The 20,552-nt window shown below is 40.9% G+C and overlaps 1 protein-coding gene across 1 annotated transcript in view; it reads right to left on the bottom strand.

Moving 5' to 3' along the window:
- Window positions 1-6,820: 6,820 nt before the first annotated feature.
- The window catches only part of LOC119523977 (RNA-binding motif protein, X-linked 2-like), a 32,901-nt gene continuing 19,169 nt past the window's right edge, over window positions 6,821-20,552 (bottom strand). Inside the window, exons 3-8 of the mRNA XM_037822681.1 lie at window positions 19,782-19,970; window positions 19,461-19,576; window positions 18,311-18,362; window positions 10,474-10,603; window positions 8,746-8,923; window positions 6,821-7,323 (exon numbers count right to left, since the gene is read on the bottom strand). Of these exons, the coding sequence (XP_037678609.1) occupies window positions 6,821-7,323; window positions 8,746-8,923; window positions 10,474-10,603; window positions 18,311-18,362; window positions 19,461-19,576; window positions 19,782-19,970 (1,168 nt within the window). The remainder of the gene's footprint in view (window positions 7,324-8,745; window positions 8,924-10,473; window positions 10,604-18,310; window positions 18,363-19,460; window positions 19,577-19,781; window positions 19,971-20,552) is intronic.

A 20,552-nucleotide genomic window follows, 5' to 3' on the forward strand; every position in this document is an offset into this window, starting at 1 on the left:
CTCTCAAATCCCTCTATCCACTAAATAAACAGGAAAGATGTTCACTCAACTAACACTTTTCATGCACCAGCTTTATCCAAGAAGTTAGGTGAGAGGAAGAGCCCAGCCTTATCCAGAACTCCCCAGGGAAACATTCCTAGACAAGTAAATCTCCTTTCAGAAGCACTAATATTCCATACATGTTATATTCACTGAATTTTAGCAAGCACAATAGCAGGCAGTTTTTTTGTCCAGATATCACCAATGCCAAATCTGGCTGCCTTCATCTACTCACTCCTTAATCCCACCTCTAATACTGCAGTTCATCACATGTAACAGCATAATTTTTATTTTTTAAAGGTCACCAACATCACTTCTTAAGCAAATCCTAATCCTAACCTTAGGTGAATGGAATGGTATCAAATGCCTCTGCTTCTTATGAAGCATGAGAAAAAAGAAAGTATTGGTTCAAACTTGTTTGAACAGCTTCTTTAAAAAGGCCAAGTCATCTTCAGTCAGCTCCAAAACACTCTTCTAAATTCTAAGCGGGCAAAATATAACCAAATTTTTAACTAATGTTTATTACAGAGGGTATATCAGTTTTAGATTAAACATACCATATATACAGCTGCACTTTTGTGTGACAGATGTACACTTTAGAATAACATTATTTAACATGTGCCATATGGTTTTATCCCTTTATAGGCATAGCATGTAATTTCAGGTTTTTTAATGATTCATCTTGGGACCAGTGTATCTTTGGTGACATACTATTGTTCATGCTTAACTTAAAGAATAGCAAATGCTCATCACAAACATAACTGTTGAGTATTTCCTGCTGAAAATATGACCCGCTTTTATCACCAATTTTATGATAGAGTTTCCAGTAACACTTGCAGAAATCAGGAAACTCTTATTTAGTAAAGGAAGAATTCCAGGTTAAGTCCTTCATAGTGCAAATAATCATACCCGAAACTAAATCTTCTAAGTTTACATATTCAGATAAAAGATACCAGGAGAGTAATGGAAAAGTTCTAAAAATTGAAAAAAAAATTGTGATGGATGCACACCTTATGATGGTACCGTGGGCAGCCGATTGTGCAATTTGGACCTTTGGATAATTGTATGGTATGTGAACAATATCAATAAAATTAAATTTAAAACAAAACAAAACAAAAAAAGTGTTCAGCTGGAGTTCATATCAGGAATATCAGACTGGGAAAAACATCCAACAGGAATGCTTTACAACACAATTCAACCATGAATTCATTGTTTTGCCTACTAAACCATTAATGAAATATAAATTAAAACGTTTGATTGTGAAGTGATCTGGCATTGCTGAATGCAGAATTTTGTAATGAATTGTAGGCAAGGAAATCAAAGTTTTTCTCAATGTCCTTGCAAATATTTATGAAGTAACAGCTGTAGCTGAAAATTCAAAAAACAAAAACAAACAAACAAAAAAGATACCAGGAAACATTTAACTTTAGTCTTTAGTCATAACAGCACAGTACAGAGTACTGTATCCTTCACTGGAATACCATTTAGACAATGACCAGGTTATACCTTTCCAAAAGAGTTTTAAAATGTGTACAGAAGGGATGTCCTGTACCAGCTAAAGATTATTTCCAATTTAGGATTCAATATGTCCATAAACTGCCCAGACAGGTACTTAAAGGTACATGCCCCAATAGGCTAAAAGAAGCTAAAAAGGACAGGATGTCAGACAGACTTGGATGTTAATTAGGACACATCAAATAAATATTGATACGCCGAGCATGAAAGGGCATTCTTAACGAGCTTGTCATTTCAATGGGGCTGTTTAGCTTTGAAGACACTGGGAAATTGCCCACCAATGAATTCCAACTCTCCTCTGCGAAGTGAACCTTCCCTTTACCTACCCTGCCTCCCCCAACATGAAAGGAACAAGCAGAAATTCACTGTTCCTGAAGGTTAACTAAAACCACTGGCCAGCTGGTTGTTTCAGACTAGGCCAGGTGCTGGGTGTCTATGTGCCTCTCAGATCTCTGACTGCAGGAGGCGTAATCGACTGATGGCTCCATCCGCTGAGCTCTGAAATCCACCACTGCATTTTCAACCAAGACCAAATTTCCAGGGCTGCCCTCAGCCAGTGCTTGAGTGTGGCAGAGATATTAAGGTAGGCCATTCCTGGGAGACACAGGAATCTCCTAACAAGCAACTTTAGGTCAGGGATGCTGTCAGGAAGAACCCAGACCTCACAGAGGATTGGCAAGGAGTAAGCCTGCCACTATTTATAGGTGTTGAAAGCAGACAGTGAGTCTTAATGGGTTAGAACAAGACAGTTTATTCCTCACAGCACAGCCAACAGCAGGAGTATGGTAGTTCCACCAGTTTCCCTGACCCCAAGTGCCTCATGGCAATGTGCTAGGCTCAGGTGGATGCTCACAGACAATGGGCTGCCCCACAGCTGAGAAACCTGGGTCCAAGGGTCCAGCCATTTTTGAGCAGTGAGCAAACAGACCAATCCCCTCCCCTGGGAAGTGAGCAGCTGCACAGTAGTCACCTTGCTCTACTTGGTTGCCTGCGGGGCTAGCTACAGAAATGGCGCAGTATCAGGAGGCAGATAAGCCTTGCAGTGTAAAATACTCACCAAGAACATGCAGGGATGCTCAGGGCCCATGGTGGACTGCCTCTCCCAACACACACCCTATTTGTTTTGCCAAAACATTCTAAGAACTACACTGTAGTCTAAGACTTCTCCCACCCACCCTTCCTTTCTTGCTTGTCTCCCCTACAGAAGTCAGACCTGCATTGAATCTGCCAGCTCACCCAGACTCCTCTGCTCCGCTCTCAGTTTTCCTCACAGGGGTTTTCCCTAATCAATCTCCTTCATGTCTAATCTAGTCTTGGTTTCTGCTTCTCAGAGAACCTAAACTAACACAAATGGTGCCAGGAGTAGTTCCAGAAAATAGGCTAGGGTAAGGTGGAGTTCTGGGACAGCCTCACTCACTGCCAAGCAGGCAAAATGGACACAGTCCTGAGGGGTATGTGGGGCACAGACAATCCCAGGCACAGGGTAGCAAATCAAAAATATTTCTCTGGAGATGACTTGGGGAAGCATAGGAGAATGACCTTACTGGCCTGCTGATTCAGACTTTTGAAAAATATGGGAGGAATAACGCCTACAAAGACAGCAGAAATGACTAGATACTGTTAAGTTGTGTGGATGCCCTGCAGAAGGATAATGAGAAATGAATGACAGTTAACAAGTAATTCAAGATTAAGTATAAGGACCAGAGGACTTCTGTGATCGCATAGAGAGAGGCCCTTATCTCCGACAGTGGGGAAGTGGACATAGCTGAGCAACAAAGAGAAGATCTTGCAGAATACCAGACTACATGTTCAACATCAAATACAAAGCAGGTCTGCTCTGCTGAAGTCAGGGCCCTCGTTGGGAAAACCTGGGACTGACCTGAAACGGGATGGGGACATCTGGCTGGACATTGGCTCTACAGTAACCCCTGCCCAACCCTTGGTTTGCAGGAGGCCCACTCTCCCCTAGTAAGAGCTAGCACTTGTCCTGGGTTGGAAAATGCTGCAGAAGCCACCCCTCCACACAGCAACATGTACCCCCATGGTGTTGCCCCCAATGCCCACCCCCTAGTTGCTACGCTGATAAGCAGGGCTAAAAAGTGCTGGAGCTAATAAAGGAAAAGAAGTTATCCACCAAAGAACTATGAGAATTAGCTGGCATGTACTGGCAAGAGCCAAGGGAGTACCCTGGATTTGGATTTTGACAGTGTAGTATCAAGACAGCTGGAATATAAGACAAGAAAATCAAGAATTCATAGACTTGGGAGCACTTTCTCAAGAGACAGGATTTAACCATCTGGAACCAATACCCACTTACTTGGTTTACATACACCAGGGAAAGGAGAGTCCCAAACATTTCAAGAACACTGGACTCAAAATCTGAGTTGACATTGGTTCCTGAACCCCCTGAAGCATCACCATGCCTCATGTTAGCCTGGAAGCTTATGACCAATAACTGAAGTCCTCGCTGCTGGCTCTGAAGACATGGCCAGTGGTTATTTTTCCGGTTCCCCAGTGTATAATTGGAATTGATATACCTGGTGGTTGGTGTAACCCCCACATGGGTCCTTGGTTTGTAGGGTAAGAGAATAAGAGCTATCACAGTGAGGAAAGCCAAGTGGAAACCTCTGAAACTGCCCCCAACCACCTCCTGCATGGACAAAATAGTAAATTGTGATGGTTAGTTTTATGTGTCAATTTGGCTAGGCTACAGCATTATTCAATCAAACACTAATCTTAGTGTCTCTCTGATGGTATTTTGTGGATGTGACTAACATCTAAAATCAGTTGACGTTAACTAAAGGCAATTACCCTCAGTAATGTGGGTGGGCTTCATCCAATCAGGTGAAGGCCTTAAAAGCAAAACGGGGGTTTCCCTGAGGAAGAAATTCCACTTGGGGACTCAGTCTCAGCTCCTGCCCAGGTTTCCAGCCTGCAGGCCTGCCCTATCAGATTTCTCGCTTGCCTAGTCAGACCCCATAATCACATTGTCAATTTCTCACAAAAAATGTATCTAATCTATCTAAGCTCCTACCAGATGTTTCTCTGGTAGAACCCTGATGGATACATAAATCAAAAGCAGTATTATATACCAGGGGAGATGGAATAGATCAATGCCACTATTAAAGACCTGAAAGACGCGAAAGAGGTGACCCTATTATATCTCTGCACATATCTCTGCACCTATGGCCATATGGGGTTTTCTATACAACCAGCTGAAGGAAGAATAAGCTTGAGCTTGGTTTACAGATGGGACAGCTCAACATGTGGGTACAAGCTTAAGATGGCTGGTATCTGCGTTACAGCCACATTTGGGGGCGGAAGGGAAAATCTTCCTCATGGATGGAGCTGTAGGTGATGCACTTGACTATCATTTGGTATTGAAGTGGTCTGAAGTGAGACTTTTTATAGAATGTGTATACAGACTCCTGGGCGGTGGCCAAGAACCTTGCCATCTAGTTGGGAGTCTGGAAGGAAAAGGACTGGAAGATAGAGACAAGGAGGTCAGGTATAAAGGCATGTGGATGGACACACGGGAGTAGGCAAAGTGTGGAGATATTTCTATCACACATTAACATCTATCAGAGAGCACCCACGTGAAGGAGATGATCAACAACCAAGTGGACAAAATGACTCAGGCAGGTAACGTGGGCCTTCATCACTGGCTACCACAGAACTGGCAGGATGGGCATATGAACAGAGAGGCCACAGAAGCTGAGATGCAGGCCCAACAGCAAGAACTCCTGCTTACCAAGGCTGATTTAGCAGGACTCCTGTGACAGGTACCTTTGCCTCAAGGACTTGCCATCAGCCTTGCCAGAACTTACTTAGAACTGTACTGCATTCCAAGAGTTTTCCTACCCACTTTTCCTTCCTTCCCTCTCTCCTCCACAGAGGTTGGTCCTGCATCAAGTCTGGCAGAAGGCAGGAGCTAATCAGATGAAGAAAATGAATTCTGGGAGAGAAGAGGGGGGCAGTAGCTCAGACAATGAGTTCTAGAATCCCATAGTTCTGGCTTACTATGTGGACCTAAGGAAGTCAGTTAATGTCTCTGCACTTTACTTTCCTTAGCTGTGTATCGGTTGGTGGGAGGGTGATGGTAAATCTCTGGGAAGCTATGTACAAGCTCTTTAACACAGTGAATGGCAAGCAATAACAGTAATTCTCATACGCATCACGGAAAAAGATATGGAAAATGAGTTTAAAGGTGGAGATACGCAGTGGAGCTGACCAAGTATTCCCATTTCAGCAAGAACAGCCAATTAAAAGGGGGACTAAGTCCAGAGGGTACCTGGTATGTATGGAACATAAAAAAGGGAGCTGGCTAGCCAAAAGGTGGAATCAATCCAAATGTCCATCAGCAGATGAATGGATAAACAAATTATGGCATGTATATACAATGGAATATTACTCAGTCAAAAAAAGGAATGAAGTTCTGATATGTGCTACAACATAGATGAACCTCGAAAATATTATGGTAAGTGAAAGAAGCCAAACACAAAGGTCACACATATTGTATGATTCTACTTATATGAAATATCCAGACTAGGCATATCAAGAGAGACAGAATGCAAACTGGTGATTATCAGGGGCTAGAAGGAGGGGGGAATGGGATACGTTTAATAGGTATGGAGTTTTCTTTTAAGGTAATGAAAATGTTTTGGAACCAGATAGAAGAAGTGCCCAAGACCGCGAATGTACTGAATGTACTAAATACCACAGAACTGTTCACTTTAAAATGATTTAATTTACTTTGTGAATATAAACTTCATAAAAAAATAAATAAATACATCACAAGGAAAAAAGATGGAGAAACATATCAACTCCCCCTCCCCCCAAAAAAGAAAGAAAAATGACATTTAAAAATTCAAGAAAACGGTGCGTGGGGAGCTGGCTGATCTTAACAGTGGCACCAAGCTGTCCTAACTTAGTAAGCCACACTCCTCTACTCTACAGTCCTACTTGCTAACTGGAAAGATCTACAATGCTGGATTCAAAACATCTAGCACAAAGACTAAAATTGGCTGGCATTTCCGCTTTGCTGGCAATCTCCTCATAAATTCTCTAAGTACAAGTGTGTGCCCAGAGACAAAGGACTGTGTTAAAAAATTCAAGATTATTTGGCTGTTGGAACGACAACCTTCTCCCAATGACTCTAACATTCAAGGGATTAAAAAACTTCAGCCCCAGGACTTTTTACGTAGAAATAGTAAAAGCATAACTGGTTCATTTCCAAATCTAATGAGCGGCTGAGCAAGCGGCAGCTTCAGTGGTGCTTTCGGTCACTGGCATTGGAGGGCTCCTGGTCCCAGGAGTGCCTGGCCCTTTTATACCTATGGGGTTTCACTCGCCTCCTACTTCTACTTCTATGAATGTGCCCTTCTGAACGACCACTGTGCCAGCTAGAATGTGGGTTTGAGCTTTGACCTCTTTCCCTATCCCTGTACTTTTCCTCCCTTTCCTCCCTCCTGCTTGAGGTCTTGTGGTCATGCCTGGGTTTCTCCTTCCTTGACTCCCTCTCTAGGCCCTCTGCTCTGTCATGGGAAGTAATCCTGGCCTTGGAGGACCTGGAGTAGTGCTTCCACCCCTCTCTGGACTCTGACTTGTGACCCTTCTCTGAGTTCTTGCTGCTGTGCTTTTTAGAGCCAGGGTCATCTTTTTCCTTTAACATCTTGCTTCTGGGTGGTAAGGAGGAGGACGGCAGTTCTGCCTGTGCCTCCCTGACAGACTTCTCTTTGTCTTTCTTTTTTTTCTTCTTTTCCTTTTTGTCTGGAGGAAAAAAGGAGGCCATCAATGAGAAGGAAAAACAAAAGAACTCCCTCAGAAATGTTCCTTTCTTAAAATACAGGTGGTACAGTTCAAAACTGTTGACATGCTTGGAGATGGTGAATGTGCAAAAGGAAAACATCCTTGGCAGTGGCATGAAGCAGACATGATCAACACTTTCAGAAAAGTGCCTCAGCAAAGCCAAGGTGGGTATCTGCACCCCTGATATGTCAAGTTGCTGCATAAAGCAATCCCTGTGCTCTCCGGGCAAGGAACCTCTTCCTACAGTTGAGGTCCAGCTCTCAATCTGATTTGATCACTAGGGTATTATGGGCCCAGAATATCATTTCATCCCACCCCTTTATATCACACTGATTACACTATTCAGAACAGAACTTCCTCAAGCTTTAATGAGCTACGGACTGTGGTTAATCAAATCAACATTTCCAGTAATGATGACTCTGAATATTAAGCAGCTTGTGACAAAAGTAGTTACAGACCTCATAATCTAACTTTTATGTCTCCTATTCAAAAGTTTGAGAGGTAGGTAAATCAAACATCTTCTCTTTCTCCAATAAAAGAGACTAAATTAACGTTGCTTTTTACATTTGAGAAAGTAAAAATTAGCTTGGACTGAGAAAGTAAAAATTTGCCCTGCAAGACATCAAGCCAGGAAACAGACACAGATAAAACCAGCTGCAAAGTTAAAAGAAACAATAATTCTCCCAAGTACATGCTATGGCTATAAAGTGTCTATTAAGCCGTGTTCTTTAAGAGACTATTGCTTTCTTACCCACGAAGAAAACTGGTTCTCTAAAAGCATGGACAATCTGAACATTTTCTGTGTTAAAGTATATCAATAAGAATGAAATATTCATGCTCTTGCCTGGAGGATTTAAGTCACTTTGACACAGAGAAGCAGTGGCAACACAGGTACAGAGCTTAAGATAAAGGGTTTCTGAACAAAGCAGCATTTATTTATATTAACTTTGCAGTTGCCAAAGAATTGGGACCCTGGGTCCACTTTGCAGCCCAGACATGATGCTGACTCCTTTTCAGAGTCCTGCTTTGCTTTGAGCCTTTGAAAAACTCTGCTTCATTGATATTTCACCTAAACTCCACCCTTCCCTAAAATCCTGTAGTAACTTTAACTTTTCTGCTGTTTAGTGAGACAATGCTAGTCCAGTTTTGCTCAATGCAACAAGTCAATAAACCCGAATTGGTTGGACTACAGGTTTGTCCCTGGTAGTCCTAGGCTTAGACACATGTTGTGACCCTCAACTGATGCATTCCCCTTCCCAGTTAAAATAAGATTCCCCACACCTTCCCCTTTCACACTTGAGTTGATTATCAATTATCAATGAATGTTAGGAAGAGCAGACACTAAGATTACCCAGAATCTTCTCCAAAGTCTCAATGACTTACCTTTTTTGTGCTTCTTCGTGGGTTTCTTATCTTCAGAGCCCTCAGACAAGTTTGGTGAGGGGGTGTGAGCCCCACAGCCCTTGTTCTGAAGCTCTTTGGTCACATTATCCATGTCTTCTGAGTCCTTAGGAGCCCGATAGTTAGACACGTGATCTACTCGGATAGTTCTTCCTTTGATCTAAGCAAGATAGGCAAAGTTTTAGCAAAGACAGCCCTCATATCAAACTATGTGTACTCAGTTGCAGAGTAACATGGTTTGAACCACAATCATTACCTTCTAACTAGTTATATTTCTGGGGAGATCTCTAAGGCGGACCTGTCAATCTGGTCACATTAGTATACCTAGATATTGGCCCAGGGCAATATTGGCCCCTGAGGCAGTTGTACCAGCAGCCTCATCCATCTCCACCAGTGTGCCATATAAATATCACCCTGTTTTGCATGGGCCATGAAGTGAAAAGGGCTGGAAAGGACTACTCCAAAGCACAAGTACCAGGGAATATTGCAAGAGTTTAGATGCACAATGAATGATTCACCTCAATCTGTAACATAGTTTACAGTGAAACATCTCCTGGCAAAGGCCGGCTGCTAGAATTCCCAAAATCCAGCTCAGTGCTATAACTGCTTTCTCAGATGTCTAGCACAACAATTAGGATGAGACAAAGTTGGCCCAAAAGTTGAAAGGGCGAAAGGAATCTAGAAAAGACTGCTTTCTCTTTTATTAAGCCTTTACACTGATCTACCCCTACCACTGAGACAACTGGCTGATACTGGTATTTCTGGTGTGTGTAACAACTCTCCAAGTGAATAACAACAACAACAAAAAACATCTTATTTTCAAGCAGACTCACTCTATAGGCAAAGTCATCAAAAAACTTGAAAGTTTGGCTTTTATCCATTTTTCCAATACAAGAAAAAGATTTTTATTCTTTATTTTTTATTCTCCCTTAAAAGTCAAGCTTAGGACCTTATCCCACCCTGTCCTATAGTCTCTGGCTGTTCCATAGTGGTCTAATCAGTGACAGGCACTCCAAGTCGAGTCACCCCACCTACCCACCCTGTGACAACACTCATTCAACTGCAATGTTTGTCCTAAATGGGTGCAGAGACTATGTGGAACATAGATAAACCTGATTTGCCCCATCCCCTTTCTCTCTGCTCAGTGCCTCCCTTATAAAGGTGGGGTAAAAGGAAAGAGAGCAGAGAAAGTTTAAGAATGAGTGACTCTTGTAGAGTTTGTCATTGGATTTTAACTCGGGAATTTCCAGGGTCCAGTGTGCTGGGTCAATGGAGATACATGATGGACATACACAGCTATACCTAGGTCCTAAAGCCATGATGTGGCACCAAGGCAAACCCCTGACACAGGACAACGTGAAAGAGCAAGGTTTGCTAGTCTATTCATTCTCCAAAGCACCAAAGATGAGAGTGGGGGTGGGGAGGAACGATGAAAATAGAGGTGGGAGGAGGGGATGGTACCAATGCTCCTGGGGAGAGAGTTTGCTAATAGACGAGAGAAAGGAACAAGTCTCCACAGGGCCATGAGCCAACGGAATTATTTCCTGGAATCACTTCCTGGCCAGTGTGTCCCCACACCTCTGCAAACTTCTCAGCACTCCCCATTGGCCTGTACTGCCCTTGAGCCCTATAACGTCCAGGTGGAAAGTGAAATCTAACCCCTACCCACAGAAAAAGTTCAACCAACTCCTGCTTAATTAGCATGCTTACCGTGATCCCATTAAAATTGTTGACAGCCAGAATTGTGCTCCTCTGGTCTTCATAGCAGAGGAAACAGAATCCTTTGGATTTCCCAGTCTTCTTGTCCCGCACGAGATTAATGTTAACAATCTCCCCATATCTATATATTTTATAAAAGAGTAAGACACTACTGATTTAAAAATATAAAAACTTTCAAATCAGATGAAAAAAATTCACACAATATAGTCTTAACACAGGAGACATTTCTAGAACAGGACAACACAGAAAGGGTGAAAATAAAATTTAGACAAGGATATATAGCAGGAACACCCAATCAAAAAAATGAGTGGCAATCTTGACACAGAAGATAAGTTCAAGGCCAAAAAAAGCATTAAATGATAATAAGAGGGTTATTGTATATTGAAAATAGTAAAAAAAAAAAATACATAATATGTAACACAGGTCTAGGTCATGAAATTTTATGCATCAATTAACAAAACAAAAATTTTAATTAAAAAATTATTATAAATACAAAGAGAAACTACTAGAGAAAGTTATGGAAGATTTTTACACACTGCTTTAAATTTATAATACATGAAGTTGACAAAAAATAAGGTCAGAAGAAACAAGGAATAAAACATTAGTAATTAATATATAATCATATACATGTATAAATAAATAATCAGTAATTAATGTAATAATTACATTATTAAGTATCAGTAAGGTCAGACTAGTTAATATATGGACACTGAATTCCACAAAGAGATAACTTCTCTAGAATTCATGAAACACGTATTACTAGTGTCTACAGATTTATTCTCAAAGTAAACCTCAATAAACGACAAAAAAATAGAATTGATCATGTTCTCCAATCACAATGTAATAAAGCTAGAAATAATATTTTAAATGAAAAACTAACTAGAACTTGAAACCTATTCTCCTTGCTAGCAAACAACAGAATGAAAGAGGAGATGAAACAAAATAAAGATTAAAAACTCAATGACGCTCTCTCCCAGCAAGCGAATACAGCTCAGCTGAGCTCCAACTGGGGTTTTAAGTAGCAACTGTGAACTGCTCACTACAGGTAGGCAGCCCCAAAAAACAGACAGAGGCTTTGGGTGACGACTGACCTGGGAGAGCCGGAGGGTTGCCTTGGACTGGGTCTGAAGGGGACTATCTGTTTCTTTTTTGGCTCAGTGGAGAAAGCCCCAGTCATTTTCAGTTTCCAGGGTTGTGACTCTGGGAAGGGTGGAGACACCACAAGCAGAGACTGAGACCATTGAAATGCTAATGACCTCCACCTGAGGGGTCTGTCTTCTCTAGGAGGAAAGGGGTGGGGCCCTTTCCATTCAGAACCAGACCCCAGAGCCTGGGGGAACACGGCCATACCTCCTCACACCAGTCAAGAATTACAGGCTAACAGGCGTCACCTGCTGGGCAGAAAAGCACAGTGACCCGAGGCATCAAAGGGTGGAGCAATTTTCTAAGACACAGCCGCAGGGAAACCAGATACTGAATATTTCTTCCCTCTGGGACCTGAGCCTGTTCTGGTCTGGGAAAACCTGATTTGGATAACCAAGGAAACCATGCCTAGACAACACAAAATTACAACCTACACTAAGAAAAACAAAGTTATGGCCCAGTCAAAGGAACAAACGTACACTTCAACTGAGATACAGGAATTTAAACAACTAATGCTAAATCAATTCAAAAAGTTTAGAGAAGATATTGCAAAAGAGATAGAGGCTGTAAAGGAAGCACTGGACATGTATACGGCAGAAATCAAAAGTTCAAAAAACCTACTAGTAGAATCTATGGAAATGAAAGGCACAACACAAGACATGAAAGACACAATGGAAACATACAACAGCAGATCTCAAGAGGCAGAAGAAAACACTCAGGAACTGGAGAACAAAACACCTGAAAGCCTACAAGCAAAGGAGCAGATGGAGAAAAGAATGAAAAAATACAAGCAACGTCTCCGGGAACTCAAGGATGAAACAAAGTACAATAATGTACGTATCATTGGTGCCCCAGAAGGAGAAGAGAAGGAAAAGGGGGCAGAAGCAATAATAGAGGAAATAATTCATGAAAATTTCCCATCTCTTATGAAAGACATAAAATTACACATCCAAGAAGCGCAGCATACTCCAAACAGAAGAGATATGAATAGGCCTACGCCAAGACACTTAATAATCAGATTATCAAATGTCAAAGACAAAGAGAGAATCCTGAAAGCAGCAAGAGTAAAGCAATCCATTACATACAAACGAAGCTTAATAAGACTATGTGCGGATCTCTCAGCAGAAACCATGGAGGCAAGAAGGAAATGGTGTGATATATTTAAGATACTGAAAGAGAAAAACCACCAACCAAGAATCCTGTATCCAGCAAAGCTGTCCTTCAAATATGAGGGAGAGCTCAAAATATTCTCTGACAGACAGACAATGAGAGACTTTGTGAACAAGACACCTGCCCTACAGGAAATACTAAAGGGAGCACTACAGGGTGACAGAAGACAGGAGTGTGTGGTTTGGAACACAATTTTGGGAGATGGTAGCACAACAATGTAAGTACACTGAACAAAGGTAACTATGAATACGGTTGAGAGAGGAAGGTGGGGAGCATGTGAGACACCACCAGAAAGGAGGAAAGATAACGACTGGGACTGTGTAACTTGGTGAAATGTAGAGTATTCAACAATTGTGATAAAATGTACAAATATGTTCTTTCATGAGGGAGAACAAGCAAATGTCAACCTTGCAAGGTGTTAAAAATGGGGAGGCATTGGGGGAGGGATGCAATCAGCATAAACTAGAGACTGTAACTAATAGAATTATTGTATTATGCTTCCTTTAATGTAACAAAGGTGATATACCAAGGTGAATGCAGATAAGAGGGGGGGATAGGGGAGGCATGTTAGACACTTGACATTGGTGGTATTGTCTGATTCTTTATTCTACTTTGATATAAGTTTATTTTTCCTTTTGCTGCTTCCTAGCTGTCATTTTTTTGTTTCTTCTTTCTTTTTCCTCTCTACCTTCTATGACTCTCCCTCCTGCCTTGCGGAAGAAATGTAGATGCTCTTGCTTAGTATGAGCAGAATGTTCAATTAGGATGAACTTAAATGTTTGGAAATGAACAGGGGTGTTGGTAGCAAGATGTGAGAATAACTAACAGTGCCGAATGGTGTTTTGAATGAGGTGGAAAGGGGAAGCTCAGAGTCATATATGTCACCAGAAGGAAAGTTGGAGGTCAAAAGATGGAAATGTATAAAACTGAATCCTATGGTGGGCAATGTCCATGATCAACTGTACAAATACTAGAAATCACTTCATGAACCAGAACAAATGTATGACAATACAATTAGAAGTTAATAATAGAGGGGCATATAGGGAAGAACTATATACCTATTACAAACTATATACTACAGTTAGTAGTATTTCAACATTTTTTCATAAACAGTAACAAACGTACTATATCAATACTAGGAGTCAACAATTGAGGGGGGCTGGTTAGGGATAGGGGAGGTTTAGAGTTTCCTTTTCTTTTTTTCTCTTTTCATCTTTCACTTTATTTCTTGTCTGGAGTAATGAAAAGTTTCTAAAAATTGAACAAAAATTAAGTGTGATGGATGCACAGCTGTATGAGGGTACCCAAGGGCAAGTGATTGTACACTTTGGATCTCTGGATAATTGTATGGTATCTGAACAATCTCAATAAAAATGAAAAAAAAAACTCAATGACAAGCTACTTAGATAAAAACAGAAATGAGAAGAATAAATATCAAAGCTTATGGGACATGGTTAAAGCCATACTCAGGAAAACTGGTAACCTTAAAGAACTTTATTGTTTAAAAAAAATGAATGAATGAATATAAATGAAGAAAGCAAACCTAAGGAAAGCAGATGGGAGGAAATAAAGACAAAAGCAGAAATTATTCAACAGAAAAAAATATTACCTTACTCCTTATGCGAAGATAAATCCCATATACATTAAAGCTTTATAAATTAGAAAATAAAGTCATGAAAATAAAATAGGAATTGATGGATACAATATAACACAATCACACATATACCTCAGGCTGTAATCCAGCATCTTACTTAATAGAAAATACTAGAGGCAATTCTACTAACGTCAGAAACTAACACTATATTGGAGATATTAGCCAATGCAATTAGACAAGGGAAAACAGATGTAGGAAATGAAAAAAGGAGTAAAACTATTGCAATTTTCAGATTATATATGATAGTATATTTGAAAAACCCAAGAGAATCAGTGATAATGATAAAAGCCAAAAATAAAACAATTAAGTAAGGTCGCAGGATATAAATTAACAAAAATCAATCTCCTTCTTATAAAAACAATAATCAGAAGATATAATGGAAGAAAAACCCCATTCATAATAGCAAAACAAAAAGACAAAATACTTAGAAATAAACTTAACAACAAGCAATGCATAAATCCTACGTAAAGAAAAATTTTTTAAACTCACAAAAGACACAGAACAGATTTGAACAAATACAAAGACATCCTTTGTTCTTGGATAGAATGATTCAACATCATAAAGATATCAAAACCAAGTAAATACATAAATTTAATGTATACCAATAAAAGTACAAGTTTCATTTTCCTGAAGCTGGATAAGTTGACGCTAAAGTTCTTGTGGAAAAATTAAAATGTATGAATAACTGTAAAACATAAAAAAAAAGAACAATTAGGAGGAGTAACCCTACCAGATATTAAACATATTGAAAAACTTCCATGATTAAACTAGTGTGGTAGTGGCACACGAATACAGACACACCAACAGAAAAGAATAGAAAGCCAAGAAAGAGACCCAAGTATATATGGAAAACTTGGTATATCATAAAGATAGTATTCCCATTTGCTGGGGAAAAGATGAGCTGTTTCATAAATGTTGTTGGGGAAACCGGATAGCCATTTGGGAAAATATAAAATTGGATCCATACCTCACACTGTATACCAGAATAAACTCTAAATGGATCACAGATTTCAATGTAAAAAGGGAAACTATATCAGTATTAGAAGAGAACATGGATGGGTGGGTAGGGAGAAATGCTTTCTAACTATGACTCAGAATCCAGAAGCAATAAAAGAAAAAAGTGATAAATCTGACCATTTAAAAATAAAATAAAATACTGGAGGGAGTGACTACAAAGGGATAGCACTAGGTAGATTTTTAGAGTGATAGAACTATTCTTCATCCTGATTGTAGGGGCAGTTACACAAACCTATACATATGTATTAAAATTCATAGAACTGTATATGCCCAAAAAGTCAAATTTGCTACATGATAATATAAACATATAAATGAATACATAACATAAAAATAAAATCATTTTTCATAGCAAAAAATCAAAATAAGCAAAGTCAAAAGAAAAATGACAATCTAGGAGAAAATATTTACAATTTCTATCAAAGATAGAGGACTAGGAAGCAATTTTTTTCCTTTTGCTATAAACGACATTATCAGGAGAACTGGGAAAGCTGAATAAAGACTAAATAATAATAATAATAATATATTATATTCTATATTATTACATAATGTAATATTATGTTATAATAAAATGTAATATATCAGTGATTTCCTGAATGTGATCACTGTACTGAGGTTTAACAAGAGAATGTCCCTTTTTTGGGGGGGAGGGGGACACATTGAAGAATTTAGGGATAAACGGCCATTGTGTCTGCAACTGACTCTCAAATGGTTCAGAACAAATTATGATATGTCTATGTAAGGAGAAATACTGACTAAGCAAATGTGGTAAGATGTTAGCATCTGGAGGATCTGGGTGAAGAGGACACAGACATTCTTTATACTGTTTTATAACTTTACTGTTTTAAACCTGAAATTATTTCAAAATAAATAGTAAAAAAAAAAAAGAATACAGGAGCTGGGCTTGAAGGGGTACCTGGTGACCCTCAAAGTGAGTCAATTTAAGCATCGAGAATGAATAATGATGGTAATTTATTGTAACACAACAAATTTTTTTTAATGAGCTCATAATATACAACACATGACAAAGTGTTATAACAAAAAGTTAATATCCTTAATACATGGAGGGCTCCTATAAAATCAATTAAAAAATGAGGAACATATCAATAGAAAAAAGTAGGTAAAGACAATGAATAGAATAATTTACAAAGAAAAAGAAATATAAATGGCCTGTAAATACATAAAAAGATGCTCAACCTTACTAATGATGAAATGAAATCAAAGTAAAAGGCAAATATTTTTTAAAATAACCACTGTTGATTAGGGTTCAGAAAAATGTGCTTACTAGTAAGAGTGGAAATTAGTACTTTTTCAGAGAACAATTTGGCAATGCTTATAAAACATCTTAAAAATGTTAACATTTTGATCCAGTAATCTCCCTAAGGAAATCATCAGTGATGCATACAAAAATTTATATACTTCAGTATATAAATTACAGTATAATTTATAATAGCAAAACGTTGGAAATAATGCCCAACATTTGAAGAAAAGATAAAGAAATACAGCAAAATGCTAAGTTTTCCCTTGGGTAGGCAAGTACATTCTATTTTCTACTTTATACTCTTTCTTCTTGCCAAATGTTCTATAATGACTATACATTACCTTCATTATCAGAAAAAAAATATCAATTTGAAAACCACTGTTAGTATCAGTAGCAAAGGCAATCTTCATGGAGAGCAATCTGTGTAGCCAGAATAGAGAATCAGAATAAACACACACACTGGCTGATCACCACTCAATCCAAGATGGAAGGCTGGATGCAGTACCACAAAAAGGTAGAAATTATAGGCTGCAGCTGCTGTAAACTTTCTGAAGCCCTGAAGTTGGAGGAAGCAGCCTCTGTCCCAGCCAGGGCTCTGCCTATGTGGGCTGCCCAGTCCTGTGGCATGGCCTTTATCTCGTTTGTATTGCTCAATCCTTTCCCATGGCCTTCTGCCCCACATGCCACCTAACCAGTTGGCCAGCGTCTACTGTCCCATAAATTGCCCTACCTCTCTGCCATGGTCCTCTGCCTAAGGGATGGCCCAACCATCCTGCATGGCAATCCCTCTGCCGGGGTATGCTGCCTGTGTTTGCTGCTCAGCCCATTTTGCCAAGGTCCTCTGCCATACTGTCCAACTTCTCTGCAACAGCCCTTAGCCCTATATGGCTCCTGTGAACAGCTCAGCCCTCGTCTACCCACCGACACTACCAGTGTGAGCTGCACAGATCCTTTCCCACAGTTGCTGCTGCTACCATCCCATAGCAGAATGAAGAGTCAAAGGTTCTCATTCTTCTTCCTCATCAGCCGGTGATCATCAGCCTCTGGATAAAGAGATCAGCTCTGCTCACTAACCCTACACTCATCTAAAAACAAAGAATGCAAACCACCACCTAAACCTTCCTCTTCCCCACCCTCCCCATTCCTCCAATTCGTCGTGCTTTGCCCCTAATCCTACAATGCCACTCAGGTGTGGGCCCAAAAGGGCCCTGTGATCAGGGTTACCCCTAATTTACACAATGCCAAGGAGATAGGTCCAACATGGTACCTTCCTGGGAAGGAGTTTCAGTCTATTCCAGTGTAGGCCCAGGCTGAACAAGCCTCAGTGAAAAAGCAATAGAAATTGACTGCAATCCCCCAAGACAGCCCCCAAATTATCCAACTTCTGAAATCCTCCACACAGGAGAGTCCTAGAATCAAATGTCCTAGGACTGCTCTAGACTAGAGCAGAAGCTCTAGTCGTCCCCATGCAGTGATGCCATTCAGCTTAGAATTCAAATAAACAGCTTTATTTCGATACCCCAAAATGCATTATGGAAGCAAACCACTATATCGACCCAGGAGGCAAGAAATGAAAGGGAACTTACTGCGATAACACACAGATGATGTCCCCTTCAGTCAGTTCACAAGGAAGCCCTCCTAGAAAAGGAAAACACATTTCAGTTTGACAGATATTTACCAAGTGTCTACTACAGACCCTGCACTAGATCAGGCTTTGGGGGTACAAAGAAGAGTGAGCCACAGGCCCTGCCCTCAGAGAACCCACGGTCTGATGAAATGACAGAAGTATACATAAGGTGTAAAAGTAATACAGAAAAAGGATTGATTGGCTGAGTGCAAAGGTCGGGGTCATCATTAATCAAGCTGAACTGATCACTCAGTCCTCCTCAAATCCAAAATCCTACAAACAAAGCAGATAGTCTGTAGTGCAAAACTCTGCTTCCACAAACGTATCTCAAATTTATCTGCTCTTTACCTGCAAAATTATTGCTAAGATCCAAAATCAGTTAAATGTTAATATTAACCCCCCCCACACACACAGACTGAGCATTGAAAAGACAACTGTTAAGCACTTCATAGGAAACAAATTCCCCTCCAGATGTTCCTTTCTTAATCTGTGAAATGGGGATATTAGTATTTACCTCACAGGACTGTTATTTAATTCTTATAATTAAATAAAACAATGCATATAAAGTGCTTAGCACAATGCCTGGTGCAATAAATAACCCTTCCGAACAAACTACAGAATTACTCATTACAATAAAAGTGAATATGTATTTGGCAATGTGGCCATGAGCAGAAGGCAGGAACTAATTAGAAGAGGAAAACGAATTCTGAGGAGAATGGGATAAAGGAACGGTTAGTAGTAATACGGGATAGTGGCTAAGACTATGAATTCTAGAATCCCATAGTTCTGGCTTACTAGCTGTGTGGCCTTAAAGAAGTCAGTTAACTCCTTTGCGCCTCAGTTTCCTCAACTGTATCTTGGGGTGGGGGGCGGTAACGGTCTCGAGAAGCCACGGACAAACTCTTAGCACAGTGAATGACAAATAATAATAACTCTTTAGAGCCTCGAGGGAAAAGATACAGAAAACAGGTTTAAGGGTGGCTAGCTGACGGGTAAAACCGGGTGAACAACGTGAGGAGGAGTGGAGCGCGGGCGGGAACACTGACACTTTAGGAAGCCGTACAGGAGAGAAGCTGAGGAGCAATGGAGGAGAAACACGTGGCCCTCACCCAGGAAGATCCAGGCGCTGTCCTTGTACTCGGCGTGCCAGGACATCTTATCCGCCACCCCAAGCAGGACCTCTCGCTCGTTCAGTTCGTTGATTAACTTCACCTTGGTCAAAGGGCTGTCGGGGGGGCGGGGGGGAGGAAAAGGGGACAAGTTAAGTGCAGCCGGGACCGAGGTAAAGGAGAGCAAAACTAGGGGACTAGACTCTCCAGTCTCCGCGCCTCTCCCGCCCCTCGGAAATACAGACGCTCTACCGCCCCAGCCCTCGGGTGCCACCAACAGCGGCCCCTTCCCGATTCCTCAGAGGGAAGCCACGGCCTTACTTCATCTTCCCGCACCGGCTCTCGGAACCCGGCGTCAGGCTCCGGCCGAGGCTATATCGCGCATGCGCGGCCCCCGCGCTGCAGCCCGAGGAGTTCCCCGAGCGTGCGGCGGAAGAGCTCGGTGGCGCCGGGATGGGGCGCCTGCCTTCAAGCCCGGAAGCAGCTTTCCTCGGTCTGTGTCTTTGTCTCCTCCAATAAGAGAAAAAGAACTTTTCACTAGTCCCTTCTCCTTCCCTGTGTGAAATGGGTCGAGGGTGTGAGCCTGGTCTGTCGCAGGGTCCCCAGCTCCTGGACGATACGTGGCACTGATTGGTTTAGCCGTAAATGTTTACTTAATGAAGAATGGACCTGACGTGGCGACTTTAGTCCCAGCCCCCGTTCCCATTCCGAGGTCCCGCTTGGGCCCTCACTCCCAGGCAGTCACTCATACACACACACCATCATAAGCCTCCCTGTTTAGAAGTTATGGCAGAAAAATGAAAGATATCTGAGAATGGGTAAATCTTTTGTCGTCCCTCAAATCCCAATACGTTGGCAACCAACAAGGCTGAATTGAATACCCCAAATTTGTGTGAGAGCTGCTACACTCACACTTTTCCATAGTCTCTCCTACTTCAGCCAGATTAATAGCTAACAATTAAGCTGATAATGTGCTAAACAATGCCGGATTATGTGCTAGGAAATTTACATGTATTGTCTCTCAGTCCTCACAATAACCCCATGAGTAGATAAAATTACCATCTCCATTTTATACGTGAAGAACCGATGTTC

This window comes from Choloepus didactylus, chromosome Y (genome assembly GCF_015220235.1).
Source record: "Choloepus didactylus isolate mChoDid1 chromosome Y, mChoDid1.pri, whole genome shotgun sequence".
Taxonomy (NCBI): Eukaryota; Metazoa; Chordata; class Mammalia; order Pilosa; family Megalonychidae; genus Choloepus; species Choloepus didactylus.